The sequence below is a fragment of the Panicum virgatum genome, chromosome 6N (assembly GCF_016808335.1).
Source record: "Panicum virgatum strain AP13 chromosome 6N, P.virgatum_v5, whole genome shotgun sequence".
Taxonomy (NCBI): Eukaryota; Viridiplantae; Streptophyta; class Magnoliopsida; order Poales; family Poaceae; genus Panicum; species Panicum virgatum.
The window spans coordinates 52,389,611-52,411,714 of NC_053150.1; the positions used below are offsets into that span (position 1 = coordinate 52,389,611).

Sequence of the window (22,104 nt, forward strand, 5' to 3'; positions counted from 1 at the left end):
ATGCCGCAAGCTACTCCATGGCGCCGTTTTGACAAGACAGGACATGGATATGCTGGACAGAGGATTCCCACGGGCAGAGCAAGGACATCCAGGAATGAGATCTCCTTCGCCTGCAACGCCATAATGTCTGAACTGTATGTTATTTTATACTACATCGATGGGCCCACCTGTCGGGGACCCAACGACCATGTACGCGCCTCTCTTGAGATATAAAAGGGAGGCGCTTGCTACACAGACACAGGCTCGGACTCACGCTGGACTCAACACTAGTCACGCCAAGGTTCTCAGACTCTCTCGAGAGCGCAAGCAATACAACACACAGTGGACGTAGGGTATTACGCTCCGGCGGCCCGAACCACTCTAAACCTGCTGTGTTCATCGCGTTCCACTACCGAGATTGGGCTAATCCTAGCTAACCCCCGAGTACTCACCCTCTGGGTTTAGGCGGGTGCATTACACCACCCGGCTGTGGGTTTGCACACCACGACAAGTTCCTAGTAGGTAGAATTTGGAAAAAATGTTCCTATAATACAGAAGTGTTCCCAGATTAGAATTTTTAGAATAAATCTATTCTTGCAAATTATTCCCCAAATCTTGAATTTTGAAAATGGGTCCTTCTGTCAAATTGGAAATTTAAATTACAATCGAATTGTACCTTCTTGCAAATATTCATTGAGATAAAGTTTAAGTAGCAACATAGTTCGGGCGCCATTAAGGGTAACATATGTTACTGGAATTCAATTCATCGTAGAAGCGGTTCGTGGATATTGGTGATAAAATAACCACCTTTTATCCGAAGCGCACATCAAACATACAGCACGTATGGGATTTTCATTATAGTTAGAAGAATCCAATTAAATTATTAAAAAAACATGTCTGTTTTGGATGACTTATTTACATTGATACACACGCTGTTCAGTCCATTCCGGCCTCTTTTCTGGAGTTCAAGAGCCGAAGCTCCCGTCCCTTTATAATTACCAATGGACCAAACATTTACATTCCTGGCATCCGGGATTGAATATGATCAGGATGAACCTGCGTTATAACGTTGTGCGTCTTTTTGAAAGGGCACACACTTCGTAGGTCTAGAGAGGCACTTATCTTCCTTTTGAAAGATGTAAATTCCATGAAACTGAAACCCTCCCTCTTAACGTACAAAACCAACAAGATACGATACATTACCAAGTCAATTTGCAAGGCAAAGGGGGCACATGACAACCACTCACTAGTCACAAAAATTTCCATATGCACAAACTAGGGGAGAACCATGATGACTAGAAGTACAAATGTACAGCAGTGATTGGTCTAAGGATCAAAAGGAACCAAAGAATCTACGGGACTATGAATGGGATGACCATTGACAAGAATCCATCGTATGTAAGAGTTGCTGAGCCGGTGTATCGGGTATCCTTCTCCTTGAATTTCTCGGTTAAACCCTGAAAGAGAGCATCAAAAAAATATGTATCAGAAATTATGAGTAGAGATCCTTGTTTCACTCCGTAGGCTGTAGCATGCAAGAAAGAAAACTAACACACCTTGACAATCATACCACATCTACAAAAGCAGAAAGATATAAGGGTCAGGTCACACATGCTCAGACGAGGATAAGTAATAGAAAGATTTTTTTCACAACAATTACTTACTCCACAAAGTTGTCAAAGTCTAGTGCACCATTGCGAGGCACACCATTGTTGTAGTTCGCTATAAGAAGCTCTATAACAGAAGGTGGAACGGCATATCCAAGGCTGCGAAGAGCTTCCGTCAACTCACGGGAGTCAATTTTTCCACTCCGATCCCTATCGTATCTATCAAAAATACCCTAGATGGTGGCATGAAAAAAAAATGATAAGTAGATCCACTAGGTTTGGATCAAAACAGCTAGATGATGGTGCAGTAGAAATAGATCATGATGCTGATACAATTTTTTGCTTTCTGACTTCTTTCATCACCACACATGATTGGAGCACCAGCTGTTTGAGTTACAGAAACATGGTCTCCACTCAGACTGTTCTTTTCTTAATAACCAGCCAGCTCTGTTTGATTATGCATAAGATTCCTCAATAACGAAAGACAAGTTGACGATATGTGCTACTTTATGTATAAACCATTTGTTATTCTAAGCGATGTAGATCTAAAAACAATGTAAGCATAAAAAAGTGGAGTACACCACAATGAGACCTCTAGCAGCTGGGCATTGTGTTTGTAAATTGAAGTTCAAAATTCTGCAATTACTCACCCGCCATTGCCCAAGGCAATTCCAGAGGGATACAAATTGTGCTGGCCCTGCAAGATGAAAGCAGCATGAAATCAGTGCTTGTATATGCGATTTCAAAAGAATAGGTGAATGCTAAGTTGCTAGCCGGTGCATAACGATAGTAATAAGAAAGAACAAGTCCCCTAAAATAGGAATGAACAGTAAAGTAAGCTACAATGGCGTGCTATTTTATTTTTCTTGGCATGCCTGAGCATTCATATCATCTGAAGAAGCAGAAATACAGGAAGCTAGTGTTGTACCATTTCAGGTTTAAGCGCATACTAAGCTTAATCTTGTATCCAAATTCAAGTTGCCCAGCGAAAGGAACTAATCGAAATCTAACAAATTTGAAGCATTTCTTGATGGCAATGGGAGTAAAGCAACTCCAGGCATAATAGATAGCTAGTGTAGATTTCACTAGAAACAGCTAAACACCAAATAATCAGGATAAACTGTAATGAGGAGGCCAAAGAGTTAGCAGGGTTGACTGCTGAAAGTATTCCAATTCGTAAGATGGGCTTGATAGCCAAATATTTGGCTTCTGTCTCTGGTTAATTGGAATGAAAATGAAAAGTTCCCGTTAACAAAATCAGAAGAAAAAGGAACCACTTTCAGACTACATCACCATCTTTTGTTACGATGGGTGGCAATCTGAAAAGTATTTTTTTGGTATTCCTAATCCTATCAGGAGCATGGAAGGAAAGGAATGGAGAAGAACTGAGGGATGGGGTCATAGCATAGACATACCCATCCGTGACGGGGAGGAGGAGGCCGGGTCGTTAAAGAGGAACATGAGCAGGCGGACGGTGCGGATGCTGAAGCGGTGGTAGGCGGTGGAGAGCGCGCCCTGCAGCTCGTGCTCGTCGATGGCGCCGCTGCAGTCCCGGTCGGCGGCGCGGAAGGCACGCTCGATGTCCGGGTGCGTCCCCGGTGGGAAGGCGACGGGGACGGAGCCGTAGCCGAAACCGAATCCCCCCGCCGTCTGAGGGGGCGGCGGCGGGTAGGCTGACGGGTAACCGCCGTAGCCGTATGAGGGGGGCGGCGGCGCGGAGGTGGTGGGCGCGGGCGCGGGCGGCGCCGTCGGCGGCGGCGCGTGGCTGCTGTACCCGCCGGCGTAGCTGTGGCCGTAGCGGTTGTAGTCGGCCATGGGAGGAGGAGCAACTCCAGAAGAAGCGGCTTCCTTCTTGTGTTGGTGAAGCGGTGGGTGGTGAGGCGATGGGTGCGAATGCAGAACAAGAGGGATGGAACAGGAGCAGAGTATTTATTTGCTGAGAATTTGAGATGCGTACGGTCTGTTTGCGCGTGTTTTTTTTTTCTTTTGAAAGGAACTAAAGGAAGTTTGTTTGCGCGTGTTGATCAGATGATGCACGCACGCGACGCGTCAGGGAGACGAGCCCAAGTCAGAAGCTTCTTCTCTTCTCTTACCGGATTAGGAGGTGCGTGAGCGACCTGGCTAAGGAACCTCCACCTCCTTTCCTGTGGATGGTGGAGCAAGTAGAGGAGAAGGCTTTCCCTTTCTGATTGCGTTCCCGGTCGCGCGGCCGCCGCCGGCCAACCGTCCATCGCCGTCGCCGCCCACCACATCCACATGTCGGCGAGCCATTCGCCGACCGGGCATCCCCTGATGCCGTCCGATCTCATCTCCACGGTGTAGGTCGCAGGGGAACGAGTGGACCAAGGGACCCCACCCACTCCACTCCACTCCACTCCAGCTAGGCAGCTCGCTCCACTAATCGCTTCCTGCTCGGCTGTCCGCTCCGCTTGGCGCCACCAAAAAATCAGCACGCCTCCCCACCAGTCGCCGTCGCGCCCCAATGCAGTGCATGGCTCCGGCTGCCGCTCCTCCCGCGCCGCCCCTCCTCCCGCGCCGCGCCGCCGTCCCGGGTTACGCCGCGCGCGCCAGGGCCGCCCCCCTCGTCGCCGTCAGGGCCCAGCCGGACACCGCCGCCGCCGCCTCCACCTCAGCGCCCGACCCGCCGCCGGAGTTCAAGCCGCCGCAGGGGTTCGAGGCGCCCGAGCCCAAGAGGTTCGCGGTCAAGGAGGGGCAGCAGGGCAGCGTCCTCGGCGCCTCGCTCGCCATCCCCCTCCGCCTCGGCACCGGCGTCTTCGTCCTGGGGTGCGCACCATACCATACCTTTTCTATATAATGTGTAACCAGCATACAATCATCAATTATTCTATATAATGTGCAGGTACTCGCCGTCACTTGTTTCTCCGTCAGAGATACCATCAGACCAGTACGCTCTCGAATTCGGAGGTGAATTCAATTTATTCAAATTCCTTTCGTTTTTGGAAACGACACAATTCCTTTCCTTTCGTTTTTGGAAGCCATTCAAATGCTGCGCAACTGCACACACGTGTTTCTTCTTGTAGCTTGGAAGGTGAAGGAGGAATCAAAGATAGGACAGTGCAAACGGCCAGAAAAGCCTATTGAGATTTATGAATTCGAAGGGTACGGCCTTCCTTTCTGTTGACCGTTTACAAAGGAATATGTTTATATCCTTCTACCTCCCCTCTGTGTCTAATTGTTTTGCTATAACATTTTATTTTGACTGAGTGCCCGTATTGACCCGTTGCTTTTCTTCAATTGTTGGTGTATTCTTCTGAACTTGCAGTTGTCCGTTTTGTCGAAAGGTGAATATTTCCAGTCTCAATCTGCGCCTTGCACCTGTCATTCTTCATGTACATGAACAATTTTGTTACTTATATTCGCCATGAAAAAATTTCCAGGTCAGGGAGATGGTGTCCGTGTTGGACCTAGATGTATTGTTTTACCCGTGTCCTCAAAAAGGCCCAACATTCCGTCCTAAAGTCCTTGAAATGGGTGGAAAGAAACAATTTCCTTACATGGTATGCCCGCCATCCTAGATAACTTGTGATATCCGTCGTGTGTTAGCACTTTAGGTCATATTCAATTGCTATGCTCCCTTTCTGCATCTTTCAAATACGGAAATATTGTATATGAATTATATTTCATAAATAAATATGTTCATAGTATTACCATTGTGTATAGACTTTTGAATCAACAGCAAGATGAGTTTTTGTCAGACTGATGTAGTGTGTGTGCTACTACTATGAAGTGTGTCATTCAGTTGAGGGAAACAGGATGTTCTTCTGACATTTTTCCTATGAATAAAAAAAAAGTTATGTTGTGAAAAATCATTTCAGTGCTTATAGTTAAATATAATATATTGCAGGTGGATCCAAACACAGGGGTCGCCATGTATGAATCAGATGACATCATAAAATACCTGGCTGACACATATGGTGTGTATTGGACGTATTTCCGTTCCGTTTACCTTTGCCTTGCAGGGTTGTTCCCATTAGCCTCCTTTCACTTGTGCTTGTTTTTCAGGTGATGGAACCATTCCAATCATGCTGTCGCTTGGTCTGTTGACAGTAAGTAACTGAATGTCCAGAAGCATATGATATGTTTTAGCTCAGTACACCCATTGATCCACAAGTATATTTCCAATTAGGCAATTACCCAAGAACAAATGACATGATTTAATTGAACGTCCAATTCTCCAGGAATATATGGCACATTTATTTTTTTTATCTCTCTATATGCTTCAGTTTTTTTCCCAATCCGACGATTCAAGTGGTTTATTACCTACCAGTGATCAGCTATTCAGTTGTTCAGTTTTTAGAGCTTTTTACTCATTGTTTGTAGGCAATCACGGCAGGGCTTGCTACACTTGGTCGTATTGGAAAGGTATGTTGTGAATATATAACCAGGCTCGTTACATGTTGCCCCCTGAATGTTTTGCTTGAACCAAGGGCTGACCTGTTATTGCTTATACAGGGAAATTCATATACTGCTTCAAAAGTTCCACCCCAGCCGATAGAGATATGGGCATATGAGGTCTGAATCCTAACACACCTGCTTATTCATAGTGTTCAGGTCATCGTTGCTACATATTGCAGCTATAGTGCCAGTTCTGGAGTCTGAATGGCTGACCATCTATTTTCTCAGGGATCACCCTTCTGCAGATTAGTACGAGAGACCCTCGTTGAGTTGGAGTTGCCACATTTGCTACACAGGTACTGAAAATGCTCAAAAACCACATGTCCATAAAAAATTTGTTGATTATGCTGCCATCATAACAGGCTGAAATGTTTCTATAACGGATCTTCATGCTTCTCGTATTGTAACTAAAATGTTAATCCTGCTCAATACATGATTCGCACATGTGCTAACATAAGGGTGACAAACTGCATCTTACTAGCCTTACATAGTTCGTCATTTGATATATGTTCTCTACAAGAGTGTTAGTAACTCAAAATCATTCCTGCAGCTGCGCGCGTGGCAGCCCCAAGCGCCAGGAATTTTTCAAGAAAATGGGAACTTTCCAGGTTTGCGTCCTTGCAGTTGATCCCTCAAACGCGGAACATTCTTGATTTGGATGCCTATTGGGTGATATATGTTTGTATTACTGTCTTGGCAGGCGCCTTACATTGAAGATCCAAACACCGGAGTCAAGATGTTCGAGAGCGCTGAAATCATAAACTACCTGAAGGCAACATATGCCCTTTACCCAAGCTCATAGTGCTAGTACCTGCCATATCTCAAGTGCTCATATATATGTAATCTTGTGTAGGTCGTCTAAATCTTATTCTTTACGAAAAAGAATTAGGAAAGAAATAGTGAGCCTCAAATTATGTATGATGCACAGGCGATTTTATGTATGCAGAGTTTGAACTCTGAAGTGATATTGGAAATTATATGTTCTTCCTGTCAATAAAAGAAAGGAAAATATAGCGAGTGATGTTGCTTTCGAAAAACACAGTGATGTATATGTGCTGCTGCTGCTGCTGCTGCTGCTTGTAGAGTTGTCGTGTATGTACTAGAGGCGAAATGAGCTGTTCCTTTATTTGGATGCTTGTTTTTGTCAGTGATTGATCAACCCTTGGATTCGGAGAGAGGCAAATCGAACCATCCAGTCTGGATCAGGTCGCCGTCACCAATGACCAAGCCTCGCCAACACACTACGGAGAAGAAACCCAGGACGCCGGCAACCCGATTCGGTCTACGAACCAGATCACCCCTCACCACAGTTCTCCCAGGGGCGGCCATGGGCAGCGCGTCGTCCCCGCCGTCGAGGCGGCGGTGGAGCTGGGGCTCGGCGCTCGCCGGCGCGGCGACGACTGCCGCCGCCACGGCGCTGGTGCTGTGCCGGCCGCGGGACCCCCGCTTCGAGCTCATCTCCATCAGCCTGTCCACCTTCCACTTCCGTCCGCCGGCGGCGCTGGACATCGGCCTCACCCTCACGGTGCACGCCACCAACCCCAACGTCGTGCCCGTGCGCTACGGGCCCTCCACCGTGTCCATCCTCTACGGCGGCGCGCACCTCGGCACGGCGCGCCTCGACGCCGGCGGGCAGCCCGCCACCTCCTGCCGCCTGCTCCACCTCCCGGCGCGCCTCGACGGCGTCGAGCTCGCGCACCGCGCGGGCTCCATCATCGCCGACGTCGCGCGCCGCCACATGGAGCTGGAGGCCACCGTCGAGATCGCCGGCGAGGCGGCCGTGCTCCTCTGGTCCCGGCCCTTCTCCGTCCGCATCGACAGCCACATCACCGTCGACCCCGTCTTCCTGGAGGTGGTGGAGCAGGAGAACAGCTCGGAGATGCAGCTCCAACTCGCCTGAATTTTACTTGCCTAGACTCTGCCCAAATCATCTGTAGAAAACCCTACCGCTTATTCGTGCAATGCTCAAGAACTTCAGCAATTATTTGCACAATGCAATGGAACATTCAGATTCCCTTGCGATTCAAAGACATTTGGGTGAATTTCTGATTGTTATCAACATCAACAGTATCACACAACACATGAACACAGTGCTACAGATGATGAAATGAGGAAACAGGAAATGCACCGGGGGAAAAGCTAAGGCAGCTCACACCCCACAGTTAACCTAGCACAACTAGGACATCAAAACCGGCAAATTGATGGCCAATAAATTAGAGTACACTGCACACAGGGCTTCCGTCGTCTCAGTTGAGTGTCGCGAGGGGCGAGCGAGGGATGAGCGACGGCTTGGGCTCCTTGCTCGATTCGTACGGGTGATTCTCGCGGAACTCGTTCACCAGGGTCTCCATGGGCATCGCCCGCAGCGACTCTATCGTGCCTTTGCTTGGTACGTTCGGCTCAGACCTCACCGGAGTTTCACCAGTCGGCTCGTAGTCCTGCAACCGCAGCATTTGAGAGATGTCAATTGTCAATGCAACAGAAACTCATTGCAAGGAGTGATTCCACCCATCTCAGTCCCACCTTGTAGCTGCTTTGGAAAGCCTTGTCCGCATGCTCGTTGACGCCCGCAGCCTGGCTCGAGTGGTTCTCTTGCAGCTGCTGCAGCTCTGCAAAGTGAGCCTCTATCGTTGACATTACTCTTGAACTTGATTTTCGCGACTCTTCCAGTAGATCTGAAGTATATCAACGTGTTAAGACTTCCAGATCAGATAGGGAACGCTATAAATCCGTGTAAGATGATCAGATTGAGTGATAAGAAGAATAGTACCGTCAATGTCCTGGGTTATGTCCTTGCTGCTATTAGCTGCATGTTCTTCAGCCACAGCCCGAGACGATGCGATCTCCACTTCATGTTGCCCATTATTCTCAACTGCCGATCTGAAAAATCAACAACAACAAAAGTATATTTAAGGCCAGTAAATAGTTTTGAAAATAGAGGTGATGTTCAGTTACTGCTGTACTGCCCCTTGCCTGCTTATCTGCTACCATACGAGTTATTTTGTTGAGAATGTCATTCTTATGTTCCAAGATTATATGTTGACATGCAAACCGTGAAGAAAGTAGTGATTCTCAACAAATGCTAAATGAATCTTGGCTTGTCATATTAAGAACTGAAGGTAAAGAGGAATAATCTGCTTGCCTGACAAGAGCTTCAACTTCAATGACGTGTTTTTTGCTGAGATCGTTAACAGCTGCATGTGACTTCTTCCATTGCTGAACAGCAGAGTCAACAGTGCATGCACTGGGTACATCAAAGTACAAATGATTGTTCTGATAATCCAATTTTTAGATATAAGCGAAAGAACAAAAAGTTCCATGTAACCGTTCAGACATACCATTCCTGTAGCATGGTTTCCATTCGACAATGCTTAGCTGCAGAAGAGCTGGACCCAGTTTTGCAGTCATTCTCCGCCTGCTCTGCAAATATCTCCCACTTCCTTTTGGCGTCTTTAGTGACACACTCCATGGCTGATGTGTGTTCATCTAAAAATGCCTTGTTTCCACGAGCAGCATCACCAAGAGAATTCAACCTAACACCAACCTGAAGGAAAACAACACCAAGTTCCTATTATAACAAAAACTCGACCTGCGAGATATTAGCAAAATGAATGCAATAATAAAATCATAAGCATGCACACACCAGCTCTCTTTGTCTAGTAATGTGTTTAGACACTAAACTGCTTATGTCCGCCAGAAGCTTCTGTTCCTCTGATTTTGATTGTTCCTGCAACCACGATGGTATTAGATATAAACCAACCGAATTTTGGCAGTGAGTGAAAACAAGTATAGATGTCTCACCTCATAAGCAATCTGAAAATCTTCAATGCTTTTCATTTGTGCTTCATGTGTGTTGTTTGAGTGGCTATGCAACTTTGATGTTTCCTCAACATATTTGTCAAATAGCCCAATAATAAAGGTAGACATCTCTTTTGTTCTATCCAAGCTAATTAGGAAACTCTACAAAACAGCAGGAGCAAACTCCAAGTAAGACTTGTGGTCATTGTTAAAATGTTCAAATATCTGCAGTGAAATGTGAAACCAACAGAGATTATAACTGACCTCCCTTAATTCTTGAGTGAAGTGTGTAAGCTCACTTCGGTGGGTAGTCAACAAGTTCTGGATGTCACTAAATATATTATGTGCCTCTCCCTCCACACAAGCTATTAGCTGTGAACAAGGATATTGCCATGAGAATAGATAGAACAAGGGCAGTACATTTTGTTTAAACCAAACAAGCAACCAAATTACTTGCCTGGTCAAGACTGCAGCAGCTTGCAGCAGACAGTGATGATATGTCCTCGAGTGTGGCATTTGCACTTGCTTTATGTAGCAGTACAACATTTTGGAAGGCTTCCATATGGGACATGTATAATGATTTTGAAGCCAAAATTTTCTTTTTCAGCTCAGAAGTGGCCTTCAAATGTTCAAAGAAACATAGTTAATATACAATATGGATTCATTGAGGTAATTCGGCCAAGAATTAGGCATGCCAATTAATGTACCAATAATATGTACCTTGTCATGGGAATCAACACATGATTGACACAAATGTTCCACAGACTTTAGGTGCTTATTTTGTTGGTCTATGGATGCATTAAGTGTACTGGATAGAACATCCAACTTCGAAGCAAGGTCAGTTTGGAATGTATTCACAACTGACCTATTTGTGGCACTTAGCTTGTCTTCCCTAGCTATTTCATCATAATCAACATCATGTTAGTACAAATGAAAATGTTAAGAAAGACAGTAAAGAGACGGTCCTAAACGCTTACCGATTTTCGAATAGAGTGAAGCATTATCACGACCAGATTTTTCCAGGTCTGATCGCAGAACACAAGCCTGATGTGTTAAGGCATTTTCTGTCACAAGAACGAGTTAGATCACTGTTCAAACCTATAACTCAAACTAAATGGATGTCTGGAATGGATAATGAGATATAAAATGATACCTGCTTTTTTCTGCTCTGAAATTATGAAGTCCTTCTCCCTAAGATTATATTGTGCCTGTTTCAGATCTTCTTTTGTCGTAGAGAGTAGGTTGCTTGTGTGGTCCAGACATTTCTAACCATAGTACAGAGCTATAAGCAATAAAGTTTAAGTAACCCCAAAGTAACCAGAGTAAGAAAAATACAGCTCACCTCTGTCATTTCAAGCTTTTTGCTCAAATCAGCAGAATGCTGAAGCTCAGAATCGTACTTCTGTTGCAAATCGCTTATTAGCTTCTGGTTTGCTTCCAAAGAAACATTCATTTGTTCGATCTGATCAGCCATTGCCTTGATAAGGAAAAAAATTAGAAAGAACCAAGTCATTTCAAGGATGGTGTTTCGCCTTCAGATATATTTGAAAAATCATGATAAGTCGAACACTACCTTTCGTTCATTTTCCTCCTGCTGATATCTATCTTTGGGGATGTACACTCCAACTTTTTCTCGAGCAGCATATACCTCTGGGAAGTAGACAAGTTTTATGAGGATATCATTTCGCCATCCTAATGAGATGAAATGATTGTGCATTCACTACTGACCTGCTTTAAGTCGGTCAATTTCACCATAAAGATCTTTAATTAATGTTGATTTCATCATTTTCTGATTGACCTGCAACATAGAAGTATATAAGAAATAAATTCCAGGTGTCAACAGGTATTAACCAGCAGCATTGAACTTGTCCAAAAGAGAGTTTTCGGGCTTTGGATCCTTCAGAAATAACTGACAAATATCTAAACTACTTCCATTAGATACCATGTTGAGAAATTCATTCTTTTATAACACACGCCACCAGTAAATCAGTTTGCGATGCTAGTATCAAATGAGATGGCAATAATGCAGAAACAAATAGATAGATCCAGGTTAGGAACAACTGAACAAGAACAAATATTAGAGAGGAGCACATTTTCTTTAAGCTACGCAAGCAGACAAATTGCCTGCCTGGTCAAGACTGCAACAGCTATAGTTCATGCCAAATATTCATCAGCACAAGCCTATGCCACGATTTTCACTTGAGAAGATCACCTATAACATGTATACAAACGAAAATAGTTGCTACAGCATATAACTACTAAGAGAGGGGCTAAGTGGGTGGCTGGATAAGCGAATAAAATAGTGCAACTGAAGTTAGGTGTTTCTGTTATTCTGGACAATACTAATCCTTAAATTCACATAGTAAAGTCCATTCTATATGTATAACAACACAAAACTTCCATCTAATTATGTCTACAACTACAAGTTTGGTCTACCATTTGCCTTATCAGCCATGGCTTCAAGAAGAACATGTTGAAAATTTCTCTAGCAGAATATAAGGATAAAAAGATTTACATTGTAAACAAAAATATAACAGAAATAGTGAACACCAGTAAATCTGAGAAAGTGGAGCAAATCACCTCAGGCCTGTTCTTGATGCTCTTTGCTCGGTGTGCATAGTCCAATGTACTCAAAGTTTCTTCAAGGCAATGCACGGAGGGTGAAACAGTTGCAATAATGCAAGTCTTTGTTCTTCCTCCGAGTGAATCACGAAGCAATCTTGTGAGTTTACTATCCCTGAAGACAAGAGAATTTTCAGACAAGCTAACAAAGATCAACTACTTTAGACAAAATAATCAACTGCTTTAAACAAAATAACATGATTAACTTATTCTTCTTACCTGTAAGGAACATGCCCTAGGTGTTCTACCAGCGCCGTGATCACACGCCCCAAAGTAAGCAAGCTTTTATTAATTTCACCGGCCTCCCTTGCACGGCCCTATAATCAAGAGGGAGTTTCGCACTTTAGAATGCTAATTGATACTCATAAATGACGGTATGAAACAGAAGCATTCAGGGTAGTCATATAATACAGTAACAGTACCTCCCTAGCTCCAGAACGTGAGATGTTCTCAGAACCAGCCAAGTCAACAAGATTTAACTTCCCACATTTTATCAGTTCTTCTCCTTCAGGGGTTGCCTCTTTTATGTGAATAGTGATAGAGAAAAGGGAGTGTGACCGACTGAAATGTTAGGGGTGGTGATGAGCACTTAAGTTTGCCTTATCAGTACAGTTGAAAAGAAGACAGCAAGTGAGATTAACCTAGATTGTTTATTCAAAAGAGTCTCTGCAGTGCGGCGCTTTGCAGACCCCCTTTCCAACAGAGAAAATATTTCACTTGCATTTGTAACAATTTCTTCCTCAAGACCTCTAACGAGCACCCCACCCTTCCCGTCCTCCATAAGAGGTAAGGTTTTCTTCTGTCTATCTTCGAGAGCAACCTTAGATATCTCCTCCGGTGCAAGAAGATCTGTGATTTCTTCATTGTACAGCTCCAGGAACGTGACTTTAACACTGTATTCAGTATTCTGCCTCTCCAGGGTATCAAAGATCTGCTTCACTGCCCTAGGTATGACTCCAGCATCAGCAGGTAACTGGCCCTTTGGCCCGCTCTGCAAGCATTCCAACACAAGAAGTCATTATTGCCTTGGCTCTCCTAAACACAAGAAGCCAACAACCTAGAAACATACAGCTATGAAATACAGCATCAGCAGTGTAGACTTGCCTTTGCTCTCCTGCACTCGCCTTCCATGGTATATGTCTTTCCTGTGCCTGTCTGGCCATAGGCAAATATGGTACAGTTGAACCCCTCCAAGACCTCATTAACAATAGGAATAATCGCCTGGTCATACAAGTCCTGCTGCTTTGCTGCCGGTCCAAAAACCTGGAAAACAAAGTGAGGGCACTGCATGTTAGAACGCTGCACCTGGCAACCAGAGCTGGAACAAAATAAAGTCTGTGGCCGTTTGCACCAGCACTAGCTTGTAGCATTGACCTCTGAGACTAGGCGAATTAAATAAGAGTACATCATTAGTGCTCCAGATGTCTATAGTGAAGTATAACTGTTCGAATTCACAGGCTAGGCAATTCCACTGCAGACTGAGCTTGTTCGGATGCAAGCAACAGCTTTGATTGTTAAGTTACCCTTGATATCAAAATGTCCCCTAGTGACCTCTCAACCAGCGCAACAGCCACTCAAATTTTGAATCACTCACACTGAAACAACAGTACCCACAGGATCACCGCCGGAAAACCAAGTGCAAGCCAACAAAGGGGTGAGGGTAACAAATCCAGCCATTGAAACTGCCAGATCTCGGGGAATGGGGGACGGAAAATGGGGGGAGAGAGCATCAGACCTTGTCGAAGGTGAAGACCCGGTCGAACTGCTTGCCGGCGATGGTCTGCGTGACAGCGACCTCCCGCTGGTAGTCGTTGCAGGTGACGACCTGCGGCGCGTTGCTCCTGAGCTCGTCGTCGCTGAAGGGCCTGCGGCGAGAACTCGTGCGGTTAGTGCTGCGGATCTGAGGCAGGGCGGCCTGACGCTTCACCCGCGCACCGATAGAGAGGGACCGAGAGAGAGAGAGAGAGAGAGGGAGAGGGGAACGGCGTGTACCTGCAGCGGAGGAGGACCTGCACGTTCACCGCCTTCTCCTTGTCCTGCCGCGACGACATGGCGAACGCGGCGGCGAAGGGGGGCGGTGGCTCGGAGTCGGAGGAGAGGAGATTTCAAAATTTGTACGGCGAGGTGGGGAGGAGCGGGGGATGGGGCGGGGGAGACGGAGAATTCGAATTTTGGGGGCGTTGCGGCAGCCGCGTGGGATTTATGCGGCCGCGCCCCGCCGTCACAGCCGTTGGATCCAAACGGGGTCGCGACGCTCGAGGTGGTCCGTGTGAACTGGGCTCGCTCGGCCCAACAGGCCTAGTTTGTGGTGGCGCTTCGTCCCGTTTTTTATTTTTATATTTTTCAAAATCGTTTTTTACAGAAATATATTCTCGGTTTCATAATTTACATGTTTATACCCCTACCGCCCGGCAGGGGGCCCGTCCGCCCTGCCGCCCCCTGTCGGGCCGCCCGGCAGGGGGTCGGCAGGGGGCCTACCACCCGGCAGGGGGGCGGCAGGCTCCCTCCCCCAATATAAAAGCCAAGGTCCCCCACCTGCATTTGCAGCAAACAACATCCATAGAGGGAAAAAGTAGAGACGTGGGGTGAGGGAGGGAGTTGCAACATCGAAGCCCTGCCGGATTTTGGATCCGAACCGCAGGTGTTCCTTTACATCTTGCATTGTAATACCTCGAAACAATGTGAAATCTTTAAACTGAACTAATTTTGACAACACCATCTCTATCGTAACATCCGCTAATACATCCAACTTCTTACTGATTACAAGATGTGTCATGATCTCAAGTATTATATTAGATTTTTCTTTGGTCCATGAAAATCCTCCAAAATTAGAGGCAGCAATTGCCTTATGCTGCAATATTTAGAAATAAGTTTAATACTATATTTCACTATCCAAAACTTAATTCTATTTTAATTTATAATTCATTTAGGAACAAGTCTGTAATAAACTTATATTTTAATACTGAACTAAAATTTTAATACTGTAGCATTAATTAAATTAAATTGCTTTACAATATTAATGAATTCATACGTAACTTACCTGCAGATCATAAGTGCGGAATCCGGCAGGGCTTCGCTGTTGCAACTCCCTCTCTCACCCCACGTCTCTCATTTTTTCCTCTATGGATGTTGTTTGCTGCAAATGCAGGTGGGGGGACCTCGGCTTTTATATTGGGGGAGTCTGCCGCCCCCTGCCGGGCGATAGGGCCTCCATGCGATAAAACACAAATTTTAATTACATATAGACTCCTACCGCCCGGCAGGGGGCGGCAAGGGTATAAACTTGTAAATTGTGAAACCGAAAATATATTTCTGTAAAAACGATTTTGAAAAATATAAAAATAAAAAAAACGTGCGCTTCGTCTCTCTCTCGGCTCTAGCGGCAGTGTGTGAATGTTTTTTTTGAACGGTGCAGGGTGTGAATGGCTGGCCCTGACCGTGCTTTGTTGCTTTGGTTTAAAAGAAAATAAGAAGAAATAAAACACTCCGATGTTTTTCCTTGTCCTGCAAAAATAAATGCCTAAAATTTGAGCAAATTCGTCCCTAAAGGAGTCACCAAGGCCCAAGGCTCGATTTGGCCTTTGAATTTTTGAGTTGGTCCATTTTGAATCCTCAAACCGTTTTTTCTTCGGTCGAAATTAGTAGTATGTTAGATGATATATGGTGCTCCTCGTTTACACACAACTTATGGGTCAATTTACCATACTTATCGGGCAGGTGCAAATGCCTTTGCTCTCTCTTGGTCCTCAGAGAGGGAGGGAGAACAAACAAAGAAAATGATTCCATTCTCTGTTGGTGACTCGTCACTTGTAGCTGCAGCTTCACATTATTGCCCTGGGCTTTGGTCGACTTTGAACCAAAGAAGCAAGAGTGTTTTGAGGACCTAGACCTGATCATGGGCCACCCGACCCGATAAACCCGACCCGACCCAATCTGATCAGGTGACGGGCCGAAATTTTTGACCCGAAACTCAAAAAACCCGATAGAACCCAAGAATTACACACAAAAATGCGGGCCAACCCGACCCAACCCGAACCCGACCCGACCGACCATGTCACGGGTCGGGCGCAGACCAATATTTTTTGACCCGAAACCCGAAGTGATCCGACCCGAACCCGACCCGACCCGACCCGATGAATGATCAGGCCTATGAGGACCTAAATTGACATATCAGATACCGAAATGTCTATTGCCCGGTTGCCCACTAAATTTTCTTCAAGATGACATTAACTAAACATGGTAAATATAACACTTTTGTACATGTGGTTTTGTTTTTTTACTTAGAAATCCTGCGCGTGTTCCGTTACCAATAGGAGGGGCCAACAGTACTTTGGGATCTCCTTGGAGCTGACGGTAGCTTTGTATAGATGATTTTTAATTAGCCCAATAACACCTGTCACGTGATGTTACGCGTGCGATGGCAGCTAGTTTTAAAAGAAACATCACATGACTTAAAAATACAACTAGCTCCATGATTTGAAATGGGTCAAGGGTCTGGATCAACGGGCACCGAAGCGTATGTGATCTCAATTACATATTACATTCATCCAACCTGATCATGTGCTCAAGTAGATAAAAAGTTAAATCACACAATCCCCATAGGCTCTGTAAAAGCATAGTAGGTCTCAAGAAAACATTGAATAAGCCTTTCAAAAAAATGAACAAAAATTCAAATACACGGGGTGTTGCGAGAATCAAACTCACGACCTCTCGCACCCAAAGCGAGAATCATACCACTATACCAAACACCCGCTTTTATTTCACGTTATTTTACAAGGTATTTAAATGACAAACCCACTTCTGGCCCAACTTGGAACTGGAAGTGGCCAACTTGCGCGCCGCGAGATCCTTTTTGTTCCAGGGGAAATCGTCCGACTAGTCCACTAGTTTCTGCTCTTCAAAAAAAAAGTCCACTAGTTCCTTCCAGTCTACACTTCGTAGTGTACTTTAAAGGTTCTGAAAGAGGGTTGAAGGTTGTTCTTTTACTGTGTCAGCTTCCGATTTTGGGCTGGGACACGGTAGAAAACTGTTCAATCGCTCAATTATCTTCTGGGAATTTCAGTCGATCCAGGTTTATAGACATCAACTTCATCAAGTATCTCATAATAGATATCATCGTAATTCGCAAAATCGAACATGCAATCGCTGTGGTCCAGGCATTACTAGCCCATGCAGGTGCGCAAGTGAATCGATGCAGGGAAACACAGCTTCGAGCTTACTCATTTATAGTGATTATTGGCACCAGTAAAGAAGGTCCCGATTCCCAATAATAAGAGCTTGCATTTTGTAATGTACAGATAATAAAGGTCATAGCGTCATTATCCCCTTCTCCCACAAAGTTATCTATCACAGGTACTCCAGCTGCCTACTATTATCATATGAAACACGGCAAGGACCGCACGGAATTAACATCTGCTACACGATACCGATACCCACAACATGACTGAAACACCATTCGGTGACCATTCTGTGCATGTGAAACGGTCAACAACGCAACAAACACTTCAAAAAAGAGAGGGCGAGCCACAACTCTGAGCGATCTAACATTTGAATCCCCTGCAGACCATCAGCCAAAGGATGAGAATCAGAGCCGCAATGCCTCCACCAACCATCAGCTTAAACCTTAGGTTCTGAAACCACATCTTTCGCCTCAGCTCTCTGCCATGCCTGTGGAAGGTGTCAGCCTGTAGCAAGTTTAACAAAACAGTTCTCAGTCAAAGTCGACCCCACATATTTCCGCACAAAATACGCGCATCAAACATTGAGTAAATACCTGTGATTGTAAGGTCTCGGTCTTGCCCACCAAAAGCTCAATCTTCTCACCACGGTCCAATATCTGTTCAGAAGTGCAGCACAGTCAGAGACTCATGTATATGGCCCAACATTAAAGTTAGAACTTCTGGTTAAGTTTAAATATATGGAGCTGTGAATATTAATTGCAGTACTTCATCTCATGCAGAATGCAAATTACAATGAGCACTAGAGATGGATTGCTCAACCCCTACAGTCTACAGCTATGTCCCAAAAAACTCGCCATACTGGCAGGTTGAAGGCTTATGTGATACTCCCTCCTTCCACTTTTATAAGGCATAGTATAACATGGCACGGTCTTCCAAATAACACTTTGACCATTCATTTATCATATATATCACTTATGGTTATAAACTTATAATCATGGTAAAGTATATTTGGTTATGAATTGAATGATATAAAGTTTGCATTATAAAAAAAAAATGAATCTTGATATGCGTGTGCGCCTTATAAAAGTAGGACAGAGCAAAAAGAAAAGTAGGAAACCTTCCAAAAAAAATTTCTAGATAGAACAATGAACTGGTCACAAGGGATATACAAGGTGAGATCCCTTGGTGTATGCTCTTTGCTGATGATGTGGTGCTAGTTGACGAGAGTAGGGCGGGGGTTAATAGGAAGTTAGAGCTGTGGAGACGCACGTTAGAGTCGAAAGGGTTCAGACTTAGTAGGACCAAGACCGAGTACATGATGTGCGATTTCAGCGCGACTAGGCATGAGGGGGGAGACGTTAGTCTAGATGGACAAGTGGTGGTCCAGAAGGATACTTTTCGGTATTTAGGATCGGTGCTACAAAAGGATGGCGACATTGATGAAGATGTTAGGCATAGAATTTCAGCTGGCTGATTGAAATGGCGGCAAGCTTCTGGCATCCTTTGTGACAAGAGGGTGCCACAAAAGCTAAAAGGCAAATTCTATAGGACAGCAATTCGTCCGGCGATGCTATACGGTGCTGAATGTTGGCCTACAAAAAGGCGACATGTCCAGCAACTGAGTGTAGCAGGGATGCGGATGTTGCGGTGGTTTTGCGGGCACACATGGAGGGATAGAGTCCGGAACGAAGTTATTCGGGATAGGGTCGGAGTGGCACCAATTGAGGAGAAACTTACCCAGCATCGGCTGAGATGGTTTGGACATGTCCAACGAAGGCCTCCTGAGGCGCTGGTGTGTAATGGGGTTCTTGAGCGGGTCGATAATGTAAAGAGGGGTAAAGGTAGACCTAAACTGACGTGGGATGAGTCGGTTAAGAGAGACCTTAAAGATTGGAATATCTCTAAAGAGATAGCTTTGGATAGGAGCACTTGGAGACTAGCTATCAATGTGCCTGAACCTTGAACTTATTTCTTTCGGGTTTCATCTCTAGCCTACCCCAACTTGCTTGGGAAAAAAGGCTATGTTGTTGTTGTTGCAGAACAATGAACTGGTCAGTACTAATCATTTGTCGACAACAACGACAATGACATGTCCTGGTCTAAAAAGATCCTACCGTTACTTGTTCAAACTGTACCTAGTGACAACCAGATGTTCCATTACTTGTTTATAAAACGTACCAAGTATATCCGCCCAATGTTCATGAACTTCTTCTTTAGTACTTACTATGTACGGGAAGGTCAGATTTAGCACACAGAAATCTATCCTACAAAAACTTCAAAAAAAACACATTGTTTCTACCAAGCTACAGGTATATGTGATCCCCTAGCTATTCAGAAGGTTTTCATAAAACGACTGGTTGATCAAACACAAAATGAAATGAATTGTGCTCAAAACTACATGATATTGTCTCCTGATATGCCTTTTGAACAGAACCCATAAATTATAAGCGTATAGTACAGCAGTGTTCAGAGCTTCATTTGCGCAAAATATTTGCCATTCAGCAGTGAAATGCATGCCCATGATACCCATCTGGATGGTGAATATTAAGCCAAGGACATACCTTCTAAAAATAATTTCTAGATAGAACAATGAACTGCTCACCACTAATAATTTGTCAACAACAATAGTGGTACGTCCAAGTCTCGAATAGAAGGACAAGACAAGATTCAGCCATTGCCTGTTCAAATTGTACCTAGTGACACCTGTTAAAGTTGTTCCCAGTGACACTACCACATGTTCATCAATCAGGGAACTTGAAAAGGATATTGTTTCTAGTTTTCTACAAAGGTGTAGGTAATATCAGTATATGTGATCGCCACACAATTGTGACTGGTTGCTCAAACACAAAGGAAGTTAATTGTGCTAAACAAACCATGGTACTATCTCCAAATATGTCATCTGAACAGAACAAAGAAAGTATGGGCGTATAGGAAAGCAGAGTCCAGAGCTTCATTTGTGCAAAATTTGCTTGTCAACAGTGAAATGCATGCGACATGATATCTCTCCAGATTGTAAATATGAAGCCAAGCACATACCTTCTCAATATTATCCATCATGATCCCTTTGACCTCCGACAGGTGGGCTTTCACCTTGGAGAGCTTGTTAATTTCCTCTGGGTGGTTAACACAATACTGCATATGATCCTTCAACGTCGGGCTACAACGACGAAACACAAGAACTAATTACATACTCCTCTTCCATGGGGCAGAGTTCAAAAGTCTGACTTGGCAGGAAAGATGATTTCGTACCCGAATTCACGGTCAAGGTTGTAGGCAATGCTGAAGCGGTCTTCGAAAAGAAAGTCGTCCTCGTCCGCATCATCAGCGAGCGGGTGCTGCCCCTCCTCGTCGATGCTGGACCCATAACGCTGCATGAAGCCTTCCCTAACCTTCTCTAGGAAGACGAAGGGCACGCTCCTCCCGGCCGCCTCATCCGCGACCACTAGGAACACTACATCAAACAGACAACATGCGGGCAATGGTGGCTAAGTCAACTCGCGGTTCAATACCACAGCGCAGAGGGCGCAGCGATTGAAGGAGGGACAAAAAAAAAGCACGGTACCGAAGCCGCGGTCGACGAGGAAGTTGAAGGTGTGGCCGTCGCAGGAGTAGGTGGATCTGGTGCTGTTGGGGGGCAGCTTCTGGAGGCACTGGACGGCGACGGTGCTGAAGTTACCGGAGAAGGCGGTGTGCTCCGCCAGCACGACGGAGCCCTTGGCCACGAAGCTGTAAATCAGCGCCTGCTTGCTGCTGCTCATGGCGCCCGGAGTCGCCCCGCCACGGACGCCGCCGAACGGGAACGCCCTAGCAATCGACGACGGCACCGAATCAGCACGCGATTCACCCGGGGGTGCGGAATTAAATTAAACAGGTAGAAAGCAATTCGATCGGATCTCAGGCTGTGGGCGAGGTCAATCTGGGACATGACGGGAAGGGTGTGCGGAAGTGGGCGAACCTGCGAGAAGCTTCTGCTTCTGCTTCGTCTCCCTCCTCCTTCCTTCCCGCGGTGGTGAGTTCCGAGAAGAGGCAAGGATTCGGTGGAAAACCTGGTGGTGGGTTGGGGCCGTGGTGGGGATTAATAATCCAAGTTTTGCAACTGCCTTCGTCGTGAGTTAACCTCCTTTTCCGAATTTACGTATTTGCCCCTCTCTGTGTACAAGGTTGACCCACTGCAGGTGGGTCCAGTGACCGTGAATGCGAGTTTCACTCGCTCGCTTATAACCACTTCTTAAATTAACTTTTCTGCGATTTGCTAAAAAAATTAACTTTTATGCGATTTTCAACTCGTGTGTTCTCAAAATCCAAGAGCAGCTTCCATGTATATTCCCTTCTTTGACGCTAGGCACCGTGCATGATATACACTTACGTCAATACGACAAGGATAGAAAAATACTGATATTTGCACTTCTTTTATAATTTAAATTCAATTTAACCATTTCAGTTTTATGATATCTCTCTATCCCTGTTGTACTACTTCTACTACAAGGACCGTGATTCACACA

At 45.2% G+C, this 22,104-nt stretch overlaps 5 protein-coding genes across 6 annotated transcripts; 2 read left to right on the top strand and 3 right to left on the bottom strand.

The window, feature by feature from the left end:
* Positions 1-1,106: 1,106 nt before the first annotated feature.
* LOC120678440 (calcium-binding protein CBP-like) lies at positions 1,107-3,554 on the bottom strand. Of its 2 annotated transcripts, XM_039959626.1 has the most exons (5): positions 3,002-3,531; positions 2,237-2,283; positions 1,644-1,819; positions 1,536-1,554; positions 1,107-1,436 (listed from the first exon to the last, which is right to left on the bottom strand). In XM_039959626.1, exons 1-5 carry the CDS (start codon positions 3,399-3,401, stop codon positions 1,332-1,334), a joined length of 747 nt encoding a protein of 248 aa, XP_039815560.1. In that variant the 5' UTR covers positions 3,402-3,531; the 3' UTR covers positions 1,107-1,331. The 2 variants fall into 2 exon arrangements, with proteins under 2 accessions (XP_039815560.1, XP_039815561.1); XM_039959627.1 differs by lacking the exon at positions 1,536-1,554 and having other exon boundaries at positions 3,002-3,554.
* Positions 3,555-4,002: 448 nt separating this feature from the next.
* LOC120678439 lies at positions 4,003-7,023 on the top strand. Its single transcript, XM_039959625.1, has 12 exons — positions 4,003-4,370; positions 4,447-4,511; positions 4,628-4,706; positions 4,870-4,888; positions 4,985-5,104; positions 5,452-5,521; positions 5,610-5,653; positions 5,928-5,969; positions 6,060-6,119; positions 6,231-6,298; positions 6,553-6,610; positions 6,703-7,023. The coding sequence occupies exons 1-12, from the start codon at positions 4,069-4,071 to the stop codon at positions 6,802-6,804; spliced, it is 1,029 nt and encodes a 342-aa protein (XP_039815559.1). The 5' UTR covers positions 4,003-4,068; the 3' UTR covers positions 6,805-7,023.
* A 161-nt stretch (positions 7,024-7,184) lies between these two features.
* Positions 7,185-8,030, top strand: LOC120678444. The gene has a single exon (XM_039959631.1). The coding sequence runs from the start codon at positions 7,222-7,224 to the stop codon at positions 7,900-7,902; it is 681 nt and encodes a 226-aa protein (XP_039815565.1). The 5' UTR covers positions 7,185-7,221; the 3' UTR covers positions 7,903-8,030.
* Positions 7,984-14,577, bottom strand: LOC120678438 (kinesin-like protein KIN-5C). The gene is made up of 22 exons (XM_039959624.1): positions 14,415-14,577; positions 14,158-14,287; positions 13,527-13,685; positions 13,064-13,413; positions 12,845-12,983; positions 12,642-12,739; positions 12,381-12,537; positions 11,529-11,598; positions 11,374-11,450; positions 11,143-11,277; positions 10,954-11,065; positions 10,778-10,864; positions 10,521-10,696; positions 10,258-10,419; positions 10,065-10,172; positions 9,804-9,962; positions 9,646-9,729; positions 9,341-9,546; positions 9,145-9,246; positions 8,773-8,882; positions 8,526-8,677; positions 7,984-8,440 (listed from the first exon to the last, which is right to left on the bottom strand). Exons 1-22 carry the CDS (start codon positions 14,471-14,473, stop codon positions 8,249-8,251), a joined length of 3,024 nt encoding a protein of 1,007 aa, XP_039815558.1. The 5' UTR covers positions 14,474-14,577; the 3' UTR covers positions 7,984-8,248.
* Positions 14,578-17,651: 3,074 nt separating this feature from the next.
* On the bottom strand, positions 17,652-21,727 carry LOC120678441 (vesicle-associated membrane protein 727-like). Its single transcript, XM_039959628.1, has 6 exons — positions 21,558-21,727; positions 21,165-21,406; positions 20,852-21,053; positions 20,639-20,759; positions 18,196-18,258; positions 17,652-18,106 (listed from the first exon to the last, which is right to left on the bottom strand). The coding sequence occupies exons 2-6, from the start codon at positions 21,358-21,360 to the stop codon at positions 17,963-17,965; spliced, it is 726 nt and encodes a 241-aa protein (XP_039815562.1). The 5' UTR covers positions 21,361-21,406; positions 21,558-21,727; the 3' UTR covers positions 17,652-17,962.
* Positions 21,728-22,104: the final 377 nt, after the last annotated feature.

Excerpts from the sequence above, each read along its gene's own strand:
- LOC120678440 (XM_039959626.1), bottom strand. The coding sequence starts at position 3,401 with ATGGCCGACTACAACCGCTACGGCCACAGCTACGCCGGCGGGTACAGC. Across the intron at positions 2,284-3,001 it reads CTCCTCCCCGTCACGGATGG|GGCCAGCACAATTTGTATCC; the intron begins GTATGTCTATGC and ends TTCATCTTGCAG. Across the intron at positions 1,820-2,236 it reads ATTGCCTTGGGCAATGGCGG|GGTATTTTTGATAGATACGA; the intron begins GTGAGTAATTGC and ends GCCACCATCTAG.
- LOC120678439 (XM_039959625.1), top strand. The coding sequence starts at position 4,069 with ATGCAGTGCATGGCTCCGGCTGCCGCTCCTCCCGCGCCGCCCCTCCTC. Across the intron at positions 5,654-5,927 it reads TGTCGCTTGGTCTGTTGACA|GCAATCACGGCAGGGCTTGC; the intron begins GTAAGTAACTGA and ends CATTGTTTGTAG. Across the intron at positions 6,299-6,552 it reads TTGCCACATTTGCTACACAG|CTGCGCGCGTGGCAGCCCCA; the intron begins GTACTGAAAATG and ends TCATTCCTGCAG.
- LOC120678444 (XM_039959631.1), top strand. The coding sequence starts at position 7,222 with ATGACCAAGCCTCGCCAACACACTACGGAGAAGAAACCCAGGACGCCG.
- LOC120678438 (XM_039959624.1), bottom strand. The coding sequence starts at position 14,473 with ATGTCGTCGCGGCAGGACAAGGAGAAGGCGGTGAACGTGCAGGTCCTC. Across the intron at positions 13,686-14,157 it reads GGGTCTTCACCTTCGACAAG|GTTTTTGGACCGGCAGCAAA; the intron begins GTCTGATGCTCT and ends TTTGTTTTCCAG. Across the intron at positions 8,883-9,144 it reads GAAGTTGAAGCTCTTGTCAG|ATCGGCAGTTGAGAATAATG; the intron begins GCAAGCAGATTA and ends TTGATTTTTCAG.
- LOC120678441 (XM_039959628.1), bottom strand. The coding sequence starts at position 21,360 with ATGAGCAGCAGCAAGCAGGCGCTGATTTACAGCTTCGTGGCCAAGGGC. Across the intron at positions 21,054-21,164 it reads CCTCGTCGACCGCGGCTTCG|TGTTCCTAGTGGTCGCGGAT; the intron begins GTACCGTGCTTT and ends TGTTTGATGTAG. Across the intron at positions 18,259-20,638 it reads TGATGGATAATATTGAGAAG|ATATTGGACCGTGGTGAGAA; the intron begins GTATGTGCTTGG and ends ACTTCTGAACAG.